The sequence below is a fragment of the Prionailurus bengalensis genome, chromosome D1 (assembly GCF_016509475.1).
Source record: "Prionailurus bengalensis isolate Pbe53 chromosome D1, Fcat_Pben_1.1_paternal_pri, whole genome shotgun sequence".
Taxonomy (NCBI): domain Eukaryota; kingdom Metazoa; phylum Chordata; class Mammalia; order Carnivora; family Felidae; genus Prionailurus; species Prionailurus bengalensis.
In genome coordinates, this window is record NC_057346.1 from 26,295,740 (window position 1) to 26,322,367 (window position 26,628).

Genomic DNA, 26,628 nt, shown 5'->3' on the forward strand with positions numbered 1-26,628 from the left:
AACTGTGGTTCTTCCTCTCCTCTGTGAGTGGATGGCTTCCATTGAGATGTTGGTATGGCATAATTTGGCTGCTGCCCAAGGCTATTTTTGGAGGCTTTTGGAGTGTCCTAGGAGTCTGTCTATCCAATAGATCTATTTATATGGTAAAAGACATTACAACACTCCTGCCTTCCACCAGTCCTTTGCTGAATTGTGGGATAATGATGTAGACACAGCTGGATCAGAGAGATACACTGCTACGTTCTGACTCACTCTCAGCCCCATCCCCCAGGACAGGAAAGACCCTGGAGTGGCCCTCATCTCATGCTCTCAGGCTGTGTGATGGGAGAGGGAAGGCAGGGTCTGGCCTGAAAGGTCCTAAATGGGCAGCTGGATGGAGAGGGCCACTGGAAGAGAGCTAATGCCCCATTAAGGGGGTGTGAGCCTGCAGGGCACATTGCATGTTTAAGCTCCTCTCTTTTTGGGGCCCAAACATTGCTTCGTCAAAAACCCTCTTTTCTATGCGGCATCTAAATAGCAGAGGTGAATACACATTGCAGATATCGGAAGGCTGAAGGCCCTTTGCAGAATCACCCTGTGTCTGTGCTGTTAGCTAAACTTGGTGTGGGAATTGGGTTCTGTAATGTTGACAGCAAGAAGGGAGATATTCTGGGAAGGACTATGCTAGCCCAGAGGTCCCTGTCAGATGATGACAAGAGCCTACATTTGTATTGCCCCTTTTGGCTTATAATGATAGTGCATATTAAGCACCGACTGTTACATTAGCATTTCTATAATTTTCCATTTTCTTTTTTTTTGTTTTTAATTTTTTTTTTCAACGTTTTTATTTATTTTTGGGACAGAGAGAGACAGAGCATGAACGGGGAGGGGCAGAGAGAGAGGGAGACACAGAATCAGAAACAGGCTCCAGGCTCTGAGCCATCAGCCCAGAGCCTGACGCGGGGCTCAAACTCACCCACTGCGAGATCATGACCTGGCTGAAGTCGGACGCTTAACCGACTGTGCCACCCAGGTGCCCCTAATTTTCCATTTTCTGATTACATTTTAAGACCTTGTTCTGGTATCCATCTTATTTAGTAGGCTAAGGGGATCCTAAAATTTTAAATGTATACTTATTTTAAAATTCTGTGCCTGGGGACGCCTGGGTGGCTCAGTCGGTTAAGCGTCCGACTTCAGCTCAGGTCACGATCTCGTGGTCCGCGAGTTTGAGCCCCGCATCGGGCTCTGGGCTGATGGCTCAGAGCCTGGAGCCTGCTTCCGATTCTGTGTCTCCCTCTCTCTCTGCCCCTCCCCCGTTCATGCTGTGTCTCTCTCTGTCTCAAAAATAAATAAACGTTAAAAAAAAATTTTTTTTTTAAAGTAAAAAAAAAAAAAAATTCTGTGCCTGGGTCACCTGGGTTGCTCAGTTGGTTAAGCATCTGACTCTTGATGTTTGGCTCTGGTCATGATCGCACAGTCGTGAGATCAAGCCCCAAGTTAGGTTCCATGCTGGGTGTGGAGCCTACTTAAGATTCTGTCTTTACCTATCCTTCTGCCCCGCCCCTTGCTCATGTTCTCTCTCTCCCTCTCTCTCAAAAAAAAAAACAACAAAAAAAACCACAAAACTGTGCTTTGATGTAATCTTGGTACAATTCTACCCTGCAATTTTTTTACCTTATTTTTTTCTGTTGATGGAATGACAGTTTTTTAATGTTTGTTTATTTTTGAGAGAGAGAGCGAGAGAGTGCATGCACAAGTAGGGGGGGAGGAGTAGGGAGAGAGCAGGAGACGCAGAATCCAAAGCATGCTCCAGACTCTGAGCTGTCAGCACAGAGCCCGACTCGGGCTATAACCCACAAAGTGTGAGATCATGACCTGAGCTGAAGTCAGACACTCAACAGGCAGACATCCAGGCACCCCTGGAATGATAATTTTTGAGCCTAAAATTCTGAACTCAGAATCTAGTGAGGAAAGGGAACATTTGTTTTTCTCCTTACTTTTCTATAGCATTTGCTAACTTGTTAGCAGCAAAGAAAATAAATTTGACTAATTAAGTGGAACCCAAAGCAATATTGATACAGATCTCTGGGAATAATGGTTTCAAGTTCTATGAAAAATGCCTCTCTACTTCTCACATGGTCAATGGGGAAATAGCTCACGGAAAATGAGACAATACCTGGGCATCTGGCTACAAATCTGAGTTCTTTGCCCTAGTGTATGGCTTGGCTTACTTCTTTGGTCTTGGTAATAGGGTGATTATTGCTATGTTAGATGGATTTCAGAATGTCATATGTTGTTTCAACCCAAGCTGTTCCCCAAGAAACACAACTATTTGTTCTCTTTTCTGGCCCAGGCTAAAACCATGGTACCATCTTTCTTCCATGCAGAGCCTCTCCAAATAGGATCTCCTTTATATTTCAGAAATCTGTGAACTTCACTGGTTTTTCTGTACGTGGGAATATACTTTTTTTGGTGTCTGTATTTCTGTAGATTTAAATTTTATACATTGAAACATGTTGCTTCCTACTGGGAAAAAATTAATGCGATTGAAGAAGAAACAAAAATATATCCTTGCTTGCCTTTTTCTTTTGGGAGTGGGGCACCATGTCATGAAAATTAGGGGGCCCTTGAGAAAGTATTGACTATTCTTATGCAATATGAGCCAACACCAATGCACAACTCATTAGTATCCCTTGGAAGAAGCAGAAGGTTTTAACTGTGTATGCATGTACATGGATTACCTGGACCCCTAGAATACCAGAAAGGAAAATCCCTGGGAAACTGTATTTTAGAATTTTGGAAGATAGTGTGATATAATTAAAAGAACATGGCCGTGAATCACACATATCCATTCAGATTCCAGATATGTGCCCAAGTCATTGATGACTTTTGTTGGGACTAAGAGGTAGATATATGCAAAATCTAGCCCACAGTAGTGCTCAGTAAGCTTTCCTTTTGGCTCTTCTGTCCATTGCCTTTTAGACATGGGTAAAATTTAAGAGGCATGAGACTGATTTAGTGGCTTGTTGACCCTCTATTATTTTAGAGAGATTGATCCTTCCTGTGGCCCTTGACACAAGATGAGTTACTATTTTTTTTTCTTAGTGAGCCAGTCAGTGCCAGTGTTGCCATCAAGTTGAAATACACAGATTAAAGGTCTACCTTTACATTCCTCCTCTCTTCCTAAACATGTATTTGCCCAATTTAAGAGAAATTTCCAAGGAAAGTCTTTCAAATTGGCTTTGTAACATGTCAGATTATTAGCTGTTAATCTCTAAAACACTCAAGCTTTCTTGGGGTGCTTGGCTGGCTCAGTCGGTAGAGTATGCACCTCTTGTCCTTGGGGTTGTGAGTTCAAGCCCCATGTTGGGCATAGAGGCCTCTTTCAATGAATGAATGAGTGAATGAATGAATACATACATACATACATACATACATACATACATACATATATACATACACTCAAGCTTCCTTAAAAATAGGCCACATGATTACAGCCACTGTGGAAAACAGTATGGAGGTTTCTCAAGAAATGAAAAATAGGACTACCATATGATCCAGCAGTCTCACAGCTGGGTATGCATCCGAAGGAAATAAAGTCATTATCTCAAAGAGAGATCTGCACTGTCGTGTTCATTGCATCATTATTCACAGTAGCAATAACATGGAAACAACCCAAATGTCTATTGACAGGTGAATGGATAAAGCAAATTTGGTGTACACATACAATGGAATATTCTTCAGCCTTAAAAAAGAAGAAAATCCTACCATTTGTGACAGCATGCGTGAACCTGGAGGACATTATGCTGAGTGAAATACGTCAGAATCAGAAGGAGAAATACTGCATGATCTCACTCATATGTGTAGTCTATAAAAGTTGAACTCCTAGAAACAGAGAGTAGAAAATAGTTACAGAGAGCTGGTGGTTGGGGGCAATGGGAAGATGTTGGTCAAAGAGGACAGACTTTCATTCATGAGACGGATATGTTTTGGGTACCTAATATACAGCATGTGATGACTACAGTTAAAAATAATGTATACTTGAAATTTGCTAAGTGTGTTCTTGCCACACACCAAAAAGCAATTATGTGAAGTGATGGCTGTGTTTATTAGCTTGGTTGTGATAATGATTTCACAATGTGTACATAAATCATGTTGCACACTTTATACATATATAATTTTTATTTCACAATCATGTTTCAGTAAAGCTGGGGGAAAAAAAAGGAAATTTTAAAGGCCCAGAAATTTCCAAAGTAGTATTTACCATGTCCTCTCAGATTATTAAAATCACAGTGGTTTGTAACACTAGGTTGCAGAGTGAGAGAGTTAATGATTGAAAAAAAAAAAAAAAAACCAGAACACATGAAGGAAGACATGTTTGAGGCCAACCAGTACTCAGCATTTTGGTAGCTGTTGTCTAGGAAGGCAATACGGTGACATGAACAGAACATTTGTCCTTACCTCTAGGGGTGTGGCTTGGTTCAGACCTCAACCTTCTGTATGACTTTGTTTAATTCCATCTGCCTCAGACATCAAAGACTAGGTTAGAAAAAGTAATCCCTGTGTTCTGTTATTCAGTGTGTCATTAGCTACAAATCACATGGCCACAAAGTCTTCATTGTACATGGTTAGATTTTACGCAAAGATAGTCTTCTGCCTGTAGTAGTTGCAATCTGGATCACCTGTAGGAAATAGGAGATGAGTTACACAGTTGATCACTCCGCTTCCTTGTGAACTGAGAAGATTTAGTAGTGCTGGAGAGGTTTACCTGCATGCATTAATAGTCTTGTTCTCAGCGTACTTGTTTCATTCAGCTAATACTTGTTCAGTTGGTATCTTGGCAAAGTAGGGAAGTACCACATGGGAGGTAGAGATAGAAGGCAAAGACTTTACAGTCGGGTTGAGAAACCCAGAGACACACTGCCTCTGAGTATCATTAACTGCTGATAAAATGATTGCATCTTGGTACCAAAAAGGGACCTTAAAAACCATCTAACTCCTCCATTTACAAATGAGGAAAATTCAGAGAAAGACCTCATTGTGCCCTGAAGACGAAGTAAGCTTAATGGCCTTGTTGAGGGTAGAGTTGGATCTTAATAGGCAGGACTTGACTCCGTGCAGGGAAGGGGAAGGCCTTCTTGCCGTACGGCACAACTCTTTGGTCCTGGTTGGCCAGTTGGGTAACCACGGTCCACATGATTCACGTTCACTGTTTTTATTCCTACTATTATCCCTTATTACTGTTATCCTTTACTGCCTACAAGATCAGGACTCACACATGAGTAACTATTGATGTTCTGCTGTATAATATTCTGATTACTGTTTGCTCTTAATTACTTGAGTAAGAGAAAGGGAGAGGAACTCATCCATCCTACCCAACAAGATCCTTCTACAAAATACACTGCTTCTCTTTTGTCCTCTCTTTGATAGGGTGCATCTCTCCAAAGTTTGAGTCCTTTCTGCCACACAGTTCTGTGTTTCCTGACTTCATTCACTGTATAGCCTTTAAGGATACTCCTTTATCAGCAAACAAAGGGATATCAAGGGGAGGAGACTTGACCACAGAAATGGTATGACTGACTGCATGATTCCAAGACATCCTGATGAAAATGCCTGTATTATGCTGATCATTATGGCAAAGGGAAATATTCTGACCCCTGACTATATTTGGGGGGCCTTCCTAGACCCCAGTTGGCTTGAGAGCATTCTGGTTTAGAGACTTGCCTTGTTGTTCCAGCAGGGAACTCTTCCCACTGGCCCTACTCAGTGGAACCAGTTTCCACATTCAAATCTCTTTAGGTATTCTCTGGTAAGGCCCAAATGCCTTTTCATCCTGTGTTTTTTGTTTTTCTTAAAAAAATTCGTTTTTTCTTTTACAATAAGTGTTTGGCGAATTTGCTTCCTTTTACCTGTCGTCTCGGATTAGAATCTCAGCTAATCTCAACCTTACATCTCCGTTTAAATGACAGCCTTCTTGGAGCAGGCTGACCGCCTATATTTGGTTAAATCCTCTTGCTGAATGTTCTTTATAGCACCCTGCATTACTTCTTTCTTAAGTGTCTGCCATCTGGCCAGACCATAAGCTGGGCAAGGACCTGGTCTGTCTTGTGTACCGTTTTATCCCCAGTTCTTGGCACAGTGTCTACGCGAGGTATTCCATAATTTGTTAAATTGAATTGAATTTTATTCTCTTTTATCCCACTTTGCTTCTATTCTTTGCAACCAAAGGCAAGCTATGGAGAATATATTTAAGCCAGGATTAGAATGCATAGGGAGAAGGAGGAAATTAACTTGAATTTAGAAAATTACATTTTGGCATAAGATAGGTACTGAGTCTGGCAGGTGATTTTCCTTCTGGGTAATCAGGAGCTTGCCTGTGGACTCATGGGGCCACTTGCAGAAAAGTAACCTCCTGTGGCTTTTTCTAGAAACTTCACCTGGGGCCCTGGCGTTACACACATTTTCCCAGCTTGCCTGGTGGAGATTCATATACTATGATGGTAGGTCTGTATGTGTCAGAAGGGGGGAGATTTTTAGAACTTAAGGCAATGATTTTTTAAAAATAAATGTTTATTTATTTATTTTTGAGAGAGAGAGGGAGAAAGAGGTAGAGAATCCCAAGCAGGCTCTATGCTGTCAGGGGAGAGCCTGATGCAGGGCTCAAACTCATAAATAGCGAGATCATGACCTGAGCTGAAATCGGGAGTCAGACGCTTAACCAGCTGAGCCACCCAGGCGCCCCAGGTCAAACGATTTCCTAGTGAGTAGACTCACTGAAAGTTAGTCATTCTTACAATTCTCTTTGGCCGTTTTCATGGAGCCTGTGCACTTCTATTGTGCTGCTTGTTTCTTAGGCAAGTTTGTCTTGTTTATTACTTCTTTTTCCTTTTCCAGCCCCATTGATAAAGACACACCTCAGGGCCCTGTCCTTGATCCTCTGTTGTTCTTAAGTGTTACTTTTTGGGAGATGGATTTGACTTTCCATCCTTCAATTCTGGTTCTCTGTACAGTCTCCATACCCACCTCCGGGCACTTCTGGGGAGTACAGTTTGTGACTAACACTGCCTATTAGGTATCATCACTTGGGTGTCTGATCGTCACCACAAACTAAATAAGCCTCTGTAAGCCTTATCTTTCCTACCAGGACATTCTCCCAGAGCAGACGTGCCACAGTTCCGGCAGGGGCCACTAGAGTCTTTGAGTCTTCCTGTGCCTTCCGTGTGTCCGCACCTGTCTCCCACCCCAGGCTAGTAGTTTTCCAGATCCTATTGGTTTTTCCTTGATGGCGCCTCTGGAATCCATTCCTTCCTTTCTCCCCATAACCCAGCCCTTCCTCTTTCCCGAATCAGCCCTGTACGCTGTAGAACACAGCCATCTGTCCTGAATTCCTAGGGTTTTTATCCCACCCAGCATTTGCTGCATGCTTTTGTTTTCTTGTCTCCTTTTCATTTTAGTGGCTCATTTTCCCAATGAGATAATTGGCTTCTTGAGGGCAGAGGTGAGGAATCGTTTCCCTTCCTGTCTCTAGCAGTTAGTGTAGAGCTGCATAGCTGTTTGGTCAAGTTCACTGATGATAGTGACAGTGAACAAGAGGGATCTTCCTGGTTGGCTTTGTGTAGACCGCGTCCATGGGGTGCCAGGACCTTAGGTAGAAATTGCAAAGCACAAGGTATGAAGCAAAGGGTTGGATTAGATTAGCACAAGGGAGCAGTGTTGGGACTTCTCATCAATAGAAGTATCTCCAAAAATACGGAACGTTAGTGCCTTTTGAGTGTTTGGAAAAATCAGTGCCTTTTTTTGGTATGGTCTTCACTGTTTAAAAATATTTCTTTTCCTGCTCATTATCTAATGTTAACATTCAGCAAGCCTGTGGAGAAGTATCATTGCCATTTTATGGAAGAGAAAACAGAAGCTTGGGAATTCGGTTTGACCGAGGCCATTAGAGCCCAAAGGTGTCAGGAGCACATCTCCAGCCCTGATTGTCTGATTCCAGGTGAAATCAGTTCAAGTAAGGCATGCAGTTAAACACTAGGAAGATGCACTTGTGATCGTGTCCTAAAGAAGTTTGCAATCTAGTGAGAAATAGATGGGTAAACAAACTAATTCTTACTCCAAGGTTTGAATTAAGTAAGGGTGAATAAGGACACAAACAAAATGCTGTGGGCTCATGAAGGTAGGAGTGATTAATTCAGTCTTTGTACTAAACAACAGCTGCTCTGGGAAGCTTTCCGTCAGTGAGTGATTATGAGGTATGGATGAAAGCAGGTGTGGGTGTATGTAGAAAACAGAATGGCCAGGGGGAGAAAGATAATGCCGTCTCCAGTGTGTTCCTTGGCAGAAGGCAACGGGGGGTGGGGGAGGCTAGAGGGTGGATGGTGACCACATTTGGGTAGTCTGACATTGTAGGCAGGAGGGGAAGGTCCCTAAACCTATTGGCCCCAACCGGCTTTATTGATTTCACTGAGCTCTCAGAGTGGCCCAGTGTTTTTGTGGGCGGCTGCAATTTTGATGACATTGCAGGTTGGCTGTGATAAGACTGAGCGTGTCTCTTTGCAAAATCAAGAATCTGAAAAGATGGAATGATGCAATCAGCCTGCCCGGGTTGCTGTGATGGCCTCTGCTTGTTTTCCCAATTTCCTACATTTCTCTAAAGCTCCCCAAATGTTTTCTCCCTGCTTCCTGTATTTTCCAACCTTTGCAAACCTTCTTAAGTTTTTATTTAGATGCTTATTCCAGAGTCTACAGCATGGCAGTCTCATGTACATTTTGGAATAAATTTATCCTATATGTTTCTTTCTTTTTTTAATGTTTATTTATTTTTGAGAGAGAGAGTGAGAGACCGAGAGTGAGAGCTTGAGCAGGGCAGGAGCACAGAGAGAGGGAGACACAGAATCCAAAGCAGGTTCCAGGCTCTGAGCTGTCAGCACAGAGCCTGACACGGGGCTCGAGCTCAAGAGTGGTGAGATCACAACCTGAGCCCGAGTTGGATGCTTAATTGACTGAGCCACCCAGGCACCCCTTATCCCATATGTTTCTAATTCATTTATACTTAACCTATCAAAGCATTCCCCCGCCGCCTTTTTTTTAATGAAGTAGTTCATGGCTAAGACATATTTGTCAGCCTTTGAGTTGGCCTCTTAAAAAAACATTTTCTCTTTTCTTTAGTCGTACAAAACCATAACCTGTAAAGGGGTGCATCTGTTTCATTAGCTCTTACTGGCCAGAAACGTGGTGGGTCACAAAGTGAAGAGGCCTCTCAGAGCATCTTTATATTTGCTTTCATCCCTCTCCCCCTTTCCCATGCTTACAGATTATCCATCTAGACACACAGCGACTGAATTTTCATGTCTGGTTACCACTTCCCCTCAGCCCAGCCTTTCTTTAGCCTTCTTTCAGCATAAGAGAAGCCAAATTCATTTTCACCACCCATATCTGCTTTCTCTGCAGTTGTTAGAGATTGACTTTGGCCCATCTTGGGTCTCCCATCTCTGACCCCATCCTTCTTAACCTTGGGAAGAGTTGTGCATTAGGCCCCTTAAGCATTCTGTGAATTTTTTTATACACATCTGCAAAGCCCGAGTAATGATTTCTGGAGTCTTGATAGTGTTTAGGGGATGTCCAGCCAGGTCAGCCCTCCCACCGATTTCTTTTGCTCCCTTGCTGCTGTCTGTCTCTCTACATAGCTATAAGGGCAGTTGAAGACCTCCATTTGGCAGATTCTGGAGTTGCGGTCTTGCTTTGCATGTGAAACCATAGATGACGAGAAGACCCACTTCTGTAGTTCACAGGGAAGTCTGCTTTCTTGGTAAGAACATTTATCTGCTTTCATTTGGCTGACTCACAGAGCATCAGGCAACTCCAGGGAAGGTAGGAAAGGAAAAGGAGGGAACAGCAATTAAATGCCCACTGGGCACTTCACATATGGTAACGCGTCTAAACCTCACAGTAATCTACATGGGTGAACTATTATTAGCCCTGCTTCATGGAAGGGGAAATTGAAACTAAGAAAGGGTTGGTAACCTGTTCAAGATCACTCCACACGTCAATGGTAGAGACCCTACTCTTTCCACTACCCCAGGTTACCTGCCAATTGGTAGAAATGTGAGCCTATGGGAATAATTTGATGTGGGTGATTTTATGACTTTTCCCAGGAAGCTCAGCTAGAGCTACCCAGTTGTCCCATTGAGTCTGTCAGGTTATCTGAGTATTTCTGCACCCTGTCTTTGTGTGTGTTGCTTTCGACCCTCGGAAGCTTTCAGCGGATATATAGGTCACACATTCCTGGAACATAAATCAGTCAAGCAGGCAGCTTAGAGATTCTTATCCACTCAGACCTTTGGCCCTCGCCTGTGTCAACCGGAAGCGTGGGTGTGGAAAGTCAATTTGGGGACTGGTATGTTGGAAGCGTGGAAGAGAGAAGCCCACAGGAGATGAGTAGGAACAAAAACTGTTCTTCGGAGATTCTGCTCTCAAGTTCAAGGACAGCTGTGGTTGGAGGGGACGGGCTTCTGCCATGGAAGGGGATTTCCTTTGAGGAGATGTGCCTGGAATCAGCAGCTCGGCCCAAATGTGTTCACGTGCATGAGTTTACAGTTTTCAGAATCAGCACAACAGAAAACGTTCTGTTTAGCCTGCTGAATGTTCTGTATCATCCCCCAAATCCTGGGATGTCCCATGTCCTACCCACCACTAATGCACTCAGATTTTCTAATCCAAAAGCAGATTCTAAAAGTGGCCAACCCTTTGGCAGGGAATGACTTCTAGGTATACTGTACACACAGTTATGTGATATCCGTCCTCCCGCGAAACATTGGTTAGGGGGATTGTTGGAAGGAAAACAACTATTAGAAAATGCATTCATTGTGGTCGTGTTTACACCCCTTTTGTCAACTAAAAATGTGTTTGTTTAAACAGTGTCTTTGCTTTATTAGTCATTACTCTCTCCGTAGCAGATAACGTGCTTGAATTTCACAAGTGTATGTAAATGGTCCAGCATAGCAAGGCAGCTGTCTTCAGTCAACATTTTCACATAGTGATAATTCTCAGGGAAAGGGAAAGACATACTTAATACATAGCATTCTACATCATCTGACTTCTCAGTAACCGCAGTGCCCCCTAACGTGTGTGTTAATTTTAAATGTTTCCTTGCTATTTTTAAAACCTAAATCTGATTTTTAGCCAAAATGTAAAAATAGGGCCAATGATCCCACAGTAGTTTTGTGGGAATATGAAATGGGAGTTGCAAGTGCTTTGTGAAATTAAAGCTTGGGGCCAGTGGTGTTTTGTTGGAAATCGGGTCATATATTAAAACAAGAAGAGACAGCAAACAGCTGTGGCTCAAGTACGTTGTGTCTCACTTTTCTGCTCCCTGTTGGTTTGCCTTTCAGGAGACTCCATGCTCTGGAGCACACACATTACCCACCCTGACTTCTGTTGCATCTGAGTTTGTGCTTCCCAAGTGCCAAAAACTCAGCACAGTGCTCACTGCAATTATATTATTTACAAGGGTGGTCCTGCTGAAACCCCCGAACATTTATCATCGTCACAGTGGCCTTGTCTGTGCACCTCCAACAACATAAGGTGCTCTCAGCCAGTGAATAGAGTGCAGCTTTCTTGCTGAACTTGCATTAGAACCTCGGGTCGGGATTCCTGCAGCTATAGGCTTTGGTGAAGGATGTTGCCTTAGGTCACTGTCTTTCACTGGAAGTTTTTTTTTTTTGTTTTTTTTTTTGTGTGTTTTTTATTTTTTAGGTAAGCTCTGTGCCCAACATGGGGCTTGACCTCATGACACCAAGGATCAACAGTTACACACTCTACTGACCGAGCCAGCCAGGCACCCCTGTTTGTTTTGTGTTTAACGAAGGTGTTTTTGTTGTTGGATTTAAGTCTTTTGGAACCAAATTACATCAATTCCCAGTTAGTGTCAGGTGTACAGCATAGTGTTGTGACAAGTTCATACATTAAGCTGTGCTCACCGCAAGTATAGCTGCCATATGTCCCCATACACACTATTACAGTATCATTGAGCATATTCCTTATGTTGTGCATTTTATTCCCGTGACCTATTCGTTTCCTAACTGAAAGCCTTTATCTCCCCCTCCCCTTCACCCATTTTGTCTATCCCCCACCCCCTCCCCTCTGGCCATCATCAGTTTGTTCTCTGCATTTATAGGTCTGATTCTGCTTTTTGTTTATTTTTTTTTTAGATTTTACTCATGAGTGAAATCACACGGTATGTGTTTTTCTCAGTCTGATTTATTTCACTTAGCATAATCCCCTCTCCATCCACCCATGTTGTCTCAAATGGCACGATCTCATCCTTTTCGTGGCTGCATAATATTCCATTATGTATATAATATGAACACACGCACCCACACACACCACATCTTCCTTATCCATTCATCCATTGTCTATTGATGGACATCTAGGTTGTTTCCATATCTTGGCTAGTTTAAATACTGCTACAGTAAACATAGGGATGCGTATATCTTTTTGAATTGATGTTTTTATTTTCTTTGGGTAAATGCCCAATAGTAGAATTACTAGATCATATGCATTTCTATTTTTAATTTTTTGAGGAACCTCCATACTATTTTCCACAGTGACTGTCCCAATTTACATTCCCATCAACAGTGTATGAGCGTTCCTCTAAAAGCCATTTTTAAGTGTTTATTTATTTTGAGAGACCAGAGAGCACGAGTGGGGGAGAGGGGCTGAGGGAGAGAGAGAACATCTTAAACAGGCTCCGGGCTTAGTACAGAGCCTGATGTGGGGCTTGACCTCACGGCTGCAGGGTCACAACCTGAGCCGATATCAACAGATGGATGCTTAACTGACTGAGCCACGCAGGTGCCCCTAAAAAGCCATCAACCTGCCAGAGGATAGGGTCACCCAAAGAACAGTTTTTCCCTAAATTAATCTATAAGGTTATTGTAATTTGAACCAAACTTTTAGTGGGATGCTAAAATTCAGTGGGAAAAAGAAAATTTTGTTAAAAGAATAAAGACTTGTTCTGCCAGATAACAAAACTCCCTTAAAAAACTATAATTAAAGTGGAGTGGTTGGCTCATAGATTAATTCGATAGGTTGGAAGAGTCCAGAAACAAACACATGTGTACATAATACAACCTGTTTTTAGGACCACATATGGCCCAGTGTATGTACAGAATTACATTCAAAGACAATGGAAATCTGACCACAGAAGCGTTGAACATGAAGATCTTTAGTTTTTCTCAACAGGTATATTCATGGATTATACACAGTGTATACCCTGTTTTTCAGAAATCTTCTCTAAATAGCGTTTGCTCTCTCCAAAGTTGCAAACTCATGGCAGCCTCTAGAAATTTACCCATCTCTCTGATTTCCTGCCTCTCCGCCCTGCCACCTCCCCATACTACCTTCATGTAATACTACCACAGTTGTGTTCTCTGTTTGTGACCACCTCCCCAGAGGGCAGCCCTTGGGAAGGGTAGTGCTGCTTTTCTGGGCAGCAGGAGATTCGCAGGATTCTGGTGACCAAAATCCCAATTTCATTTCTTTGGGAACTTAGTGTGTCTTAAAGCTGGCATTTTAAGTCACTGGACTGGTCAGTATATGGCGTTGACATTGTTGGCTACCCATTTAGAAAAAAATTAAGTGATATATTTATATTTCACAAAATAAACACTTTGTAACTACGTGTCTCAATAGATGAACCTAGGTATTACTAGATTTGGAGCATCTATCTGTATGTTTGTGCTATATACATAGGAATAGTTATGGAAGTTTCTCTCTAAGTTTTAGGTTTCATAGTAATGAGAGGAGACTTGTACTTTATATATTTCTGATTTGTTTTGAATTTCTTTTGTAACAGATTGTGTTACTTTTATAATAAAAATGAAATAGAATTTTCATTTGCTTTGGGTAAAAATACCTAGTAGTAGAATTATTGCATAATAGGGTAGTTCTATTTTTAATTTTTGAGGAGCCTCCATGCTGTTTTCTACAGTGGCTGCACCAGTTTACATTTCCATCAACAGTGCATGGGGGCTCCTTTTTCTCCACATCCTTGCCAACATTTTTTATTTCTTGACTTTTTGATTCTAGCATTTCCCTGCTGAAAGAAGATGTGTTCACACACACACACACACACACACACACACACACTGGAGTATTACTCAGCTTTAATGGCAAGATGAGATCTTACCATTTGAGACAACATGGATGGACCTAGAATGTATTATGCTAAGTGAAATAAGTCAGAAAGAGAAAGACAAATACCATGTAATTTCACTTATAGGTTGAATCTAAAAAAAAACTAAACAAATGAAGAAACAAACAAAAAGTAAAATCAGACCTGTAAGTATGGAGAACAAACCTTTGGTTGACAGAGGGGAGGGGTGTGGGGGGATGGGCAAAATGGGTGAATGGGAGTGGGAGATACAGGCTTCCAGTTACAGAATAAATAAGTCATGGGAATAAAAGGCACAGTATAAGGAATATAGTCAGTGGAATTGTAGTATGTATGGTGACAGATAATAACTACACTTGTGATGAGCACAGCACAATGTATAGACTTGGCCGATCACTATGTCCTACACCTAAACTTGGCCGATCACTATGTCGTACACCTGAAACTAATGTAACATAGTGTGTCAACTATACTGAAATAAAAAAAAAAAATTTAACCCTAAAAAAATAAAACAGTACCTAAAATATTTATTGACTGTTTTGGGGGCTTTAAATTTTATTTTTAATTTATATTCAGCAAAAATTCACTGTTTTAGTGTATGGTTATGAGTTTTGACAAATGCGGCAATCAAGATACAAAACAGTCCCATCACCAGAAGTGTAGTGTAAGGTGTAGAGTGGTCCAAGCACTGTGTTGTATACCTGAAACAACTATATGTCAACTACACTTCAGTAATAATAATAATAATAATAAACCCAGCCCTGTCACTTCATCCCTTCACCCCCAATTATTTTGTGTTACCCCTTTATAGTCAAATTCTTCCCTCACCCTTAATCTCTGAAAACCACCGATTTCTAGATGTCTTCTCAATCTCTAGTTTTGCATTCTCCAGAATGTCATGTAAAGCAAATTCCACAGCTTTTGAGTCTGGCTTCTTTCACTTAGGATATTGCATTTGAGATTCATCCACGGTGCTGCCTGTATCAAATAATTTGTTGTTCACTTTTTATTCCTGAATAGTATTCCATTATTCCACTTTATGTATGTATCACAGTTTGTTTATCCATTCCAGTTGAGGGATATTTGGATTATTTCCAATTTTTGGTAAGTAATTACTAATAATGCCACTATAAACGTTTGCATACAGGTTTTTATATTTTCACTTGGGTCAGTACCTAAAAGAGGTGGGATTACTGGGTTATATGGTAACTATAAGTTTAACTGTATAAGAAGATGCCAAAACGCTTTTCAAAGATGCTGTACCATTCTGCATCTCATCAGCAGTGTATGAGAGAGAGTTCCAGGTGCTCCACATCCTTGTCAGCACTTGATATTGTCAGTTTATAAAAATATTTAGACCATCCTAACAGATATGTAGTAGTATCTTATTGTTGTTTTAATATGCATTTCCTTAATGACTAATCATCTTTTCATGTACTTACATGCTGTCTGTGTATCCACTTTGGTGAAGGGTCCAAAACCTTTGTTCATTTTTTTTATTGGGTGATTTTTTTTAAGTTGTTGAACTTTGAGAGTTTTTTAAAATATATATTCTGGATACACCCTGTCCGGTGATTTGCAAGTATTTTTCTCCCAGTCTATAGCTTATATTTCCATTTTCTTACTATTATCTTTTGCCAAATAAAAGTTGTTAATTTTGATGGAAACCAATTTTTTGCCTTTTTATTTAATGTGTCATGCTTTGGGTGCTATAGCTAAGAATTCCCTTGCCCAACCCAAAGTCACAAAGATTTTTCTCCTATGTTTTCTTTTAAAAGTTTTATAAGATAGTGTTAACTTTTGGATCTATAATCCATTTTCAGTTGATTTTTTAAATAAGTTATGAGTTCTAGGTTAACATTTTTTTTGGCATATAGATATCTAATTGTCCCAGGACCACTTGTTAAAGACTATCACTTCTCCACACTAAATAGTTTTTATTTTAAAAGAAAGAATATGATTCTATCTAGCATGAGAACTCAAACATCTTCTATCATGAAGAGAGAAAATTCCATAGACCCATTGGCTCAGAGGTGGCTAAGAGAGAGTCCCCTTTGCTCAGAATACCACAATATTTGCTTTACTATCAGTATCATAAAACCAGAAATACTTTATACTCTATTGCTGGAGTTTCTAGTTGGTTATTGTTTGCCTAGCTCTTGAGAAGTTTTAATGATTTATGGGTATGAGCACCAATACATGAAAATTCTTTTTTTGACAAATTGAACATATATTAAAACTTTCCAATGAGAACAAAACTGAAAGTTTTGTTTTTAAATTACAGAAGTAATACATGCTTATAGTAGAATGTAAATACAGTTGACCCTTGAATAGTACAGGTTTGAACCGCATGGGTACACTTCTATGCAGATTTTTTTCAAAAAATGCAGTACAGTATGGTAAATGTATCTTCTTTTTCTTATTATTTTCTTAACGTGTTTCCCTAGTTTATTTTAAGTATGGGTGTGTGTGTGTGTGTGTGTGTATAATGTAATGTACAAGATATGTATTAATCAGCTGTTTATCAGTAAGGCTTCTGATCAACGGTAGGCTATTACATTTGGGGGGAGTCATAATATTGTACACAGATTTTCAACTATGGGGTCAGTGGTTTCCTATTTCTGTTTCCTTTCCTTGCTCCTTTGGCAGGCTTCTCATTCTTTTTATGACCTCAGATGTTGGCATACCCCAGGGCTCAATCCTTGGGTCTCTTTACTTCTTTATTCCACTCACTCTCTTGGTGATGGCATTTAATCCTGTGGTTCTAAGTGCCACATATACTGCCATGAGTCAGGGTTGTATTCTCCAACCTAACCTCTTCTCTGAACTCGCGACTGGTGTGTGTAGTTGCCTTTTCAGCACATCTACCATGTATAACGGCATCTTGTCTGAAACTGAAATCTTCGTTTCCCCACCTAATTCTACTCCTCACCCAGTCTTTCCTTTCTTAGTAAATGGCACCATTGTTCCTCTGGGTGCTAAGGCCAGACACCCAGATGTGTCATGGCAACTCCCTGTAGCTCAGACATGACATCCGCCCTTCCACAGGCTCTTTCGCCCCTAACTGTAAGGCACACGCGGAATTGACCACCTCTCACAACCACAGCTGCTACCTCTCTGGCCCATGCCACTATGGTCTCTGGTCTGGAATGTGGCCTGGCCTCCTGGCTTACTCCTTTGCTTCCCCTCCACCCCTACATTCAGTCCCCGACATGGCAGCCATAGAGATCTTCAGGACACAGATCACATCATGTCCTTCTCCAGCTCGGATCTCACCAATATTTTTATCTCATTCTGAAGAAAATCCTAACTGTTTGGCCTGGGCTTGAAGACCTTATGTGATCTGACTGCAGCATATTTCTCCAAATTTTTATCTCCTGTGACTCCCCCCCCCCCCCCCCCGCCTTTACTCACTCTGTCTTTTTTGCTTGACTTTGAACACAGACCATTCCCACTTTAGGGCTTTGCTCAAGCTGGTTCTATGCCCAGGTGCTCTTCTCAAGATTCTCCTCTCCCCTGACTCACCTGTCTGCCAAAACTGTCACCTCTTCCTTGCCTTGCCTCCCCTCTTGGATGTATCTGCCTCCTCCTCACCTGCCCCATCTTCATAATCTGCTGTTTTTCTTCACAGAATTTATCACTACTTAGCATTATATGTATGCATATCTGTATGTATGTATGTATGTATATATATATATATATATATATAGTGAATATATATTTTTTTTAATTAAAAAAATTTTTTTACTTATTTAATTTGAGAGAGACAGAGAGAGCAGGGGAGGGGCAGAGACAAAGGGAGAGGATCCCAAGCAGGCTTTGCACCATCAGCACAGAGCCCGATGTGGGGCTCGAACCCATGAACTGTGAGATCATGACCTGAGCTGAAACCAAGAGACTAATGCCACTCAGGTGTTCCTTTAGCATTATATATTTATTTGTTTTCTGTCTACCTCCCTGACTGAAATGTAAGCTCCTAAAGGTGGGACTTTATGTAATTCACTGCTATCCCCAACCTCTAGAACAGAGTACAGCCCGTAGTAGTTGCTGAGTAACCATTTATGGCAGGATTGAATCCAGGATTAGATTAATACGTAGAGACCACTGTGCACTATGTTCCACTCCCACTCTTCTGTAGAGGTAATTACTGTTAATAACTTGACGACTAACTTCCTAGGCTTAAAAAAATGCATTTTTAAATACAGATACACATCTGGATTTTTTAATAGAATGCAGATTGTTCCATACCTTTATTTTCTCTCAATAATATATTTCAGAATTTTTTCACTTTATCCATCTTTCCTTGTAACCTATCAATCAATGTATCTATCTGTCTATTTGTTTATATAGCTCTGTTTAGTGGTTACATCATAATCCATACTGTAGATGTACCACTAATCATTTTCCTGTTGATACGTGAGTTGTTTCCCTTTTTCACTATTATAAACAAGGCTGCAGTGAATACGCTTGTACATAAATCTTTGTGCTTATGGGCAAATTGGCCTCATTATAGAATTGCCTGGTCAGTAACTTGAGAGGCACTGCTTAGTTTGTCCTTTTATTAAAAATTTTTTTTTTAGAGAGAGAGAGCAGGGAGAGGGAAAGAGGGAGAGAGGGAGAGAATCTTAGGTTCCATGCCCATTGTGGAGCCCAACATAGGACTCGATTCTATAACCCTGGGATCATGACCTGAGCCAAAATCAAGAGTCAGACACTTAACCAACTGAGCCACCCAGGCACCCCAGTTTGTCCTTCTAAAAGACTATACTGGTATATCACCAATAATATATGAGTGCCCATTTCCCCATATCCTTGCCAACACTAGATATTACCACACTTCCAAAATATTTTTTAATGTTAAGGAAAAAAGTTTAATTCTCTTCACAAGAGAAAGCGGAAACTCAGGTGATAAAAGCATTACTGACAGGTAGGTAACTAGGTAGTTGCCATGCTGGTAAGCTCCAGAGTATCTAGAGTATAAGTTAGCCTGTTTAATAAAGACTGTTCCTTTTAAAAGAAATGTCCGAATTAAAGGAATAAAGTGATTTGAGATGAGAAATACCTCATGCCAGTAAAGAAGCTTTCAGATAATTTTTTTTTCAAGAAGTGACATTTCGTAATGTATACTGGGAGATCCAAAACCAGAGGCCCAGGTGTCCTTATTTTCTTGCTATAATTCATTCCCAGATGTTTTTTTTTTTTTTTTTCCTCAAAAAGAATCCACAACATAAAACCTCAAGTGTTAGCATTGGCTGGAGAGTTCATGGAAGTCATAGCCGTTGGTGATTTATTATTTAACAACTTTGTGGTTTGTACTGGGCCTTTCTAGAAGAACAAGAGAAGTTATCTGCTTTAATAACTATGACTGGAGTCCAAAACAGAAGCATGGGAATGAATAAGAAGAGAAAAGCGAACCCAGAGGAGGGAGACAGAACACAAGCAGCCCCTGAATGTTTCTTTGAAATTGGTTCGTTTTAACCCAGAACTAGCATGAATGTTGGCTGGCTCACATGCCTGCCTTTGCCTTTGTAATGAGTTGTCAGGGCCGGGCCGAGTCCCCAAGGGCAGTCCCTATGTCTCCTCTGTATTCATCAGATATCAAAATGGGCTTGGGATGAGAGGTATTTTACTGGCATCAGTAAGTTAGAATTTGAAGAATTCTTTGAAATTATCACTATGTGGATGGCAAGACTGAGGCCCAGAAAGATAAAATGACATATAGGTAATGATCATGACATTTGAAACATAATCCTATTGAATAATGAAAAGGAAGAGCTCTTTTACTTGAACTTTAAAGACGTAAGATTCTTGGACAGAAAAGTACTTCTGCCTTGAAATTCCTAAGGCAGGAGTGGCACATGGCTAGCATATATACCACCTTACGCCCCCGCAGATGCCCACGGCATTTCGGCAGACGTCATCACTCAACGTCAGCTCTCTTTTCTCAGCCAAGCTCTGACCCAGCCTGGCAGTCGTCCTCAGCACAGTGCTGTAGGCAGCCGGCCGTAATGGATCCGAGTTTCCATGTGAATTAAAATCTTTCTGTTTGTCCCCCTTCCCTAAATGATGTATGCATGTGGTTCATGATGTGATCAGAGTGGACTTCAAGCCAGAAGAACTTGGTTTGACTTCTGGGCCTTCTTGCTCAAAGCTCTAATCTCTGTGATGTTAGGCATATCACTTAGCCTTTCACTCAGCCTTGTCTCTGAAATGAAGAAGTTGAATGAAATACTCGTTTTCTTTTTAAAGTTTATTTCTTTATTTTGAGAGACACAGTGGGGGAGGGGCAGAGAGAGAGAGGAGAGAGAGAGAATCCCAAACAGGCTCTGCAGTGGCAACACACAGAGCCCTAAGCGGGGCTCAGACCCACGAAACTGTGAGATCATGACCTGAGCCAAAAACCAAGAGTTGACGTTGAGCCGACTGAGCCACCCAGGAGCCCCTGGATGAAATAATAGTTAAGCATCCTTCCAGCTCTGAAGGTCTAAAGACCTCAAGGTCTAAAGACCTCTCAGGAGGAATGCACAGTTTCAACTATGTATTTTTACAAAGACCAGAGGTGATTCTCAGGCAGTTTGTATATTACAAACCTATTTGTATTCTCAAGTGTGTGTTTCTTTCTAGCTTTTTCTGACAACTACTTTTCATCTGCTCAGATTATTGACCCATAGTTCTGAAACCAGAATTCAGAGGTTTAAAAAAGATGGCAGGTGCTCCTGGGTGGCTTGGTCAGTTACGTATCTGACTCTAGATTTGGGCTCAGGTCACGATCTCACAGTTCATGGATCAAGTCCTGTGTCGGCCACTGTGCTGACAGTGCAGAGCCTGCTTGGGGTTCTCTCCCTCTCTCTCTTCCTCTCTGTCCCTCTCCTCCCCCTTAAAATAAATAAATAAACTTTAAAAAGAAAAAAGAGAGAGGGGAAACGTCCACTTAACACCAGAGGAATTGCAGGACCCTCTTCCTGGCCGTGGGGACCTCTCATACCTCAGGCTGAGCACAGCTCACCCGCCCACCCAGCAGTTCTAGGTCATGAGTTGCTGCTGCTTCCCCTTCTTCCATTATACCTCCTCGTGATCCAGAGGCCCCACCAGTCAGGTCTCTGCAAGTGGTCCTCTGGGGGCCTCTGGCTTCCTTCCCCCTTGGCTCCTCTTGTGACCTGCTTCCCTGTTTGTCTTCCAGGCCCTGCTTCCCTCCGGGCATACCCTCTCCTCTCAGTGATCACCCGACAGCCCGCGGTCATCTCCCACCTGGTCCCTGCCACCCCGGGAGCTGCCCAGGCATTGTCCTGCCACCCGGCCTCTGAGGCCACCTCTGCTGAGGTCCCGGGGGGCGAGGCTCTAGGCAGCAGCGAGTCAGAGACAGAGCAGCCCACGCCCCGGCAGAAGAAGCCCCGTCGGAGTCGCACTATCTTCACTGAGCTGCAGCTCATGGGCCTGGAGAAGAAATTCCAGAAGCAGAAGTACTTGTCCACCCCAGACAGGTGAGAAACCAGGGAGAGGACTGTCCGCAGGGAAGAAGACCCCTTTGGCTGTGTGTGGGGGATGGATGGCCACAAAGACTGTTTTAGAGAGGTTCCACACCACGGCAGGAGTCTCGTCCTTGGCTTCTGTAGTTCCCGCTCGTTCAGCAGAACCCAGCCCACGTGCACTCCTCACACTTAAGCCCCGGAAGCCTGCGTGTTGCTGAATTTATGCTCCTTGCTGTATTTAGCTTAACTGCTCAAGTATAATGAGCAAGGTCATGTTTAGGAAATGGTTGCCCAGGTTCTGAGCTGGAAAACGGGTTTGGTTTTGAAAAGCCACTTTACGTGCAGGCTCAGGTGCAGTGGGGCTAGATGTGGAATTGGGACCCGGGACCTTCTGGGGCTTCTCCCTACCCCGCGACTCCCAGCTGGCTCAGTGTGCTGGCCTGGCTCTTGCATGGTAAGGCCTGGATTAATTCAGTTGAGGAGCTGTTAGATGTCCTGATACATGTGAGAGATACTAAGTCAGAACCACGTGGCTGAGAGGAGGAGGACTTGGATGGGAGGCCCTTCTTTAAACCCTTTTGAGATCCAGATCATTGAGCTATGACCCCTGCTTTACTCAGATTCTCACCTTATTTCTTTAATTTAGTATCTAAACTGCAGACTGTGCAAGAATGTATGTCTTGTCTTGTTTCTTCATACTCACTCTGGAGATGTGGAAGTGGCTGAGCTAATGAGCAATCTATTTTGGGGGAGGATTTTCCAGGTCCTTTCTGCTCACTTCCTGGTCCGTGCTAGGTTTGGCCCTTAGTCCTAGCAAAGAGAAAGGGAAGGAAACCCCAATGCATCTCTTAAGCTATTAGTAGCTGTTTGATACAAATTTAAGTGAGAGAGGAGTCTATAAACCACTGACTAAAGGGCACACATTCAATTAATCAGGCACCCATCAGGGGTTTGCCGTATGCCAGGCACTGTGGCAGGGGTTATGAGTCTAGAAAGTCCGGATCAAGGGGAAGGAAATGACAAATGACTACAACACAGTGCGTGGGTACTGGTGCCGGTGTGTTACCAAGGGCTGGAGGAGCACAGAGATATTGCTGAGTGTGTCGGGTGGGGATCGGGAAGGTTTCTCAGAGGAGGCAGCATTTACGAAGAGCTTTGATTCCAGAGGGAATGGCACTCAGAGGCAGAGAGGCACGTCTCCTTGTTGAGGGAAATGCAAGTGGTAGGGACATCTCCAGATGAAGGTGCATGTGTGGGCGTGGCCAGAGATGAGGATGGGAAGGCTCGTGGGCCTGGCCCAAGAATGCAGATTTTGTCTAGGCTGTCCGTCAGCAGCCACCAAGCACTGCAAATGACATGGCCAGGTTGACATTTTAGACTCCTCACTTTGGTGGCACCGTAAGTGATTGATTTGAGAGGGAAGCGATGGAGCAGGAGGATGGGAGGGAGTCCAGGGATAGTCACTGAACACCCGAGTTAAGGTGGTGACAGTAGGAACACAGAGGGGAGAAGAGATTGGAGAACAGTTTTGAAGGTGGAATGGACAGAACTGACACTGGCATGAAGAAGAGGAGAGAGTGGGAATTCTGCGCTTCCAGGATCAGGCCACCGTAACTGCAGGTGTGCAAGGCAGAGGACAGACTGGGTTTGGTGGGGAAAGAGTGAGTTCTGTTTGAACTTGAGCATCTGAGGAGCCTTTGGGTGGACAGTGGAGACGTGGCTGTGAACTGGGGATTAACAGAAGGGATCTCTAGGCATCAGCAGCAATTTCGGTACCCCCGGCATGTGACGGAGAGCCTCGGGGATGTGGGCAACCAGGTGAGGTGGGTGCATTATTTACCACTTGTGTGGTGGTTTACCAGAAGGGCTTCAACAGGGTAAAACTTTAGGCTTATTTTCTAGAAGCCAGAAGATTCTTTAACAGAAATGTTAGTTCCTAATAAAGCTCCTGGGACTTCCGGATACCTGCCCAGGCACCTCTCAGGTGACCTACGTAGGATTGATTCACTTGCCTGGGGAGAAGGACACCATCTGGTTGGCATGGAAGCTGCCGCCTTAACCCGCCCTCTCCCGTGTTCCTCACCTCCCTATGTACGTGACCAGGGCCATGAGCACTCCCTCCTCCCACAGCTTTCTCCCTCTTCCCCTTTGTTTGTTTCTCCAGTTTCCTAGGTGACCCCATTTAAGCGAATATGCAGGGAAGTGAGAATTTGTAACGGTGGCAGGTAATGAGAGAAAACTGATGACAGTGAAGCTGTTTCTGTAGCCAGAGTGAGTCAGGGGTGCATTTTTCCCAAGTGAGCTAACGCCATGTGCTAACACAACGCACAGAGCTGCGAACTGAGCCTTCCATTGACTAATGCACCTGATGGCCTCAGGTGAACCGGGCTGGAAGGCACGGTGGAAGCCTGGGAGACCAGAAGCCTGTGGCATGGCCCCCTGGGTCCTTGGTTCTTCATGAATGACTGCCTGGGAAACAGCTCTACGTTAGCGGGGGAGACCTAAGTGCTGTTGGCACCGGGGCTTTATTAGCTTCAGTCTGTTAATCACTTTCAATAAAACTGTTAGCTTCCAGTAGCCCTTTTCCTGGGACGGCCAGACATACATGAATGCAGATTTAAGATAGGTTCTGAAGTTCCTCGGAGAAAGACTGTGTTTAGTATTGGAGGTTTAAATTGTGCACTCTAGTCGGAGCAGGGGGGCTGGGCAGTGCACCCGGCAGTACCAGGAATTAGCACCTGGAACCTTCATTGCCGATACCCATTGGCCTTCCTGATGGTGATATGTTGCTCGTCACTCTCACGGGGAAGATAGTTGGAGCTGAGAACTCACACCTGGGAGTCCCTAAGGCTCAGGTTCTTGGCTCTGAAGGTTTGTGTGAGATAAGGGACCTTAGATCCACAAATTATGATCCTTAGAAACCTCAGAATTGTAATCCCCAGAATCCTGGGACCCTTGAAAGTGGTGACCCCTACTCATTATATCAAGGATGCTCATCCCAAATTACTGCTCTAGCTGTCCATACTTCTGCAGTGACCCAGGTTGGAGCCACAGGGAGACAGCTAGGGTTGGCTCAAGGAGGCGGTCCAACCAGTTGATGCTCAGGTAGACCTGGGGTTCTTAACAAAGTAGGTCAACAAAGTAGTTGTAATCTTGAGGACTGGGTTTGGAAGCCTGGTTCTTTTTCACATTTAATATGCTCCAGTTGGGTTGTTTGCTACACCTTATGATGTGGCACCCACCCCTGCATTCTTCTCCACAAAAGCTTGAGCGAGGACTTCCCTTTGACAGATCTAACTTGTACAAAAATATGGTGGGTGGAGGGGAGCCCCTATACAGGAGGAGGACTAGAAGACAGACGTAAGCAAGTTTGAATTCTGGCTCCACTTCTCACTCTAGGATCATCTACCAAGGGTCAGCAAAGTTTTTCTTGTACAGGGTCAGCGAGAAAATATTTTCGGTTTTGTGGGCCATATAGTCTTTGTCTCCACCATTCAACTCTCAGGCTGTAGCATGAAAGCCGCCACGGACAGTACGTAACAAAACTTTATTTACAAAAGCAGGTAGCAGACAGGATTTAGCCATGGTTAACAAGAGATTCTAGTCTCTCCAAGCTTCAAATCTCTCATCCATAAGATGGGGAATAATTATACCTACTTCACAGCACTGTGAATGAAAGAAATAAGACAGCATATGTCAGGGGCTTAGCACGGGGGCCTGGGTACTCAAGAAATAGTTGCTCTGTTGTCAGAAGTAGCTCCAACCTCACACCTCCCAGGAATGGCTTTGACATTCAGGACTTTTCAGAAGGCTACAGAAAAATGCAGAACCATGGTTAAAAGCAGAATGGGAAACAGGAGGGGCTACTGATTTAATTTCATTTGGAGTCTACCATTATAACAGTTTAGGGCAGCTACAAGGAATGAATCAATCCATCAGAAGGTATTTTTGAGCAGGAATGAGTCAATCCATCAGAAGGTATTTTTGAGTCCTTGGTCTGGCTTTAGAATGTGATAGGCACATTTGTGGACTCTGCCCTTGCAGTTGAGTCAGGGAGGCACAAATTATTCATGTGAAACAGTTAGAGAACACTTGAGAATGTGGAGCCACCTCGGTGAGGGCTAACAGTTGGGAAGGTACAGAGCAGATAATCCATGGGAGGTGTCATGGGTGTGGGGAGAGTGGCTTGAGCCAGATCTGGGATGATGAGCAGGATTTTGACAAGGATGATAGGTCTTAACTTTTCCTTTCCAGTATGGATTTAGGGGTCAGAGCCCTTATTTTGTGTAGGATCCCATAAAGACTCTGTCAGGTCAGAAAGAGGACTTTGCAGTCAAGGCTGAGAAATCCTCTTTGGGTCCAGTGTAGACAGTGAATGTTTCCAGGATGATTGCCCTAGGTATCTGTGGGTGTGGGCAACTGTTTTCTAGGTTCCCAGAGTTTCATCCACGAGATTCTTGGAAAGTATAGTTTTGGGGGGAAGAACTGGTTTAATGGGGGATGTTCACACATTGATAGCAGTGCCAGAGTTGGTCAAAGGACCCCATCTCTACTGCCCTTTCCCTCCTTCCTCATCCTTCCTCTGTATCTCATGCCTTCTAGGTTGGACTTGGCCCAGTCTCTGGGACTCACTCAACTGCAGGTGAAGACTTGGTATCAGAACCGCAGGATGAAGTGGAAGAAAATGGTAAGAAAGAAGAGAGTGAGTCTCACCGTGTGCCCATCATGATGGGAAAAATTCTTACTACAGGGCTGGTAAGGTGGCAGGAAGGACCATTTGGTGGTTTGGGTTCCAGAGAGTGTGATTGCAATCATGATGCTGGCTGTGGGGGGAGGCAGTTTGAACAGTCAGATAAGTCATTCCTCCTGACCTGGATTTCCTGACCAGAAGGATATTCTTTTTCACAGTTTCCTTAGAAATAAAAGAAAGCCCACAAGCTTCTCAGTTGCTAGTTTTAACCCCACCTGCTAGCCTTTTCAAAGAACTTCCTTCCCCCTCCCACCAGTAGC

General features: G+C 43.1%; 1 protein-coding gene across 1 annotated transcript in view; it reads left to right on the plus strand.

Moving 5' to 3' along the window:
- BARX2 (BARX homeobox 2) overlaps positions 1 to 26,628 on the plus strand; it is a 77,230-nt gene that overhangs the window by 40,270 nt on the left and 10,332 nt on the right. Inside the window, exons 2-3 of the mRNA XM_043579813.1 lie at positions 21,330 to 21,630; positions 26,221 to 26,305. Of these exons, the coding sequence (XP_043435748.1) occupies positions 21,330 to 21,630; positions 26,221 to 26,305 (386 nt within the window). The remainder of the gene's footprint in view (positions 1 to 21,329; positions 21,631 to 26,220; positions 26,306 to 26,628) is intronic.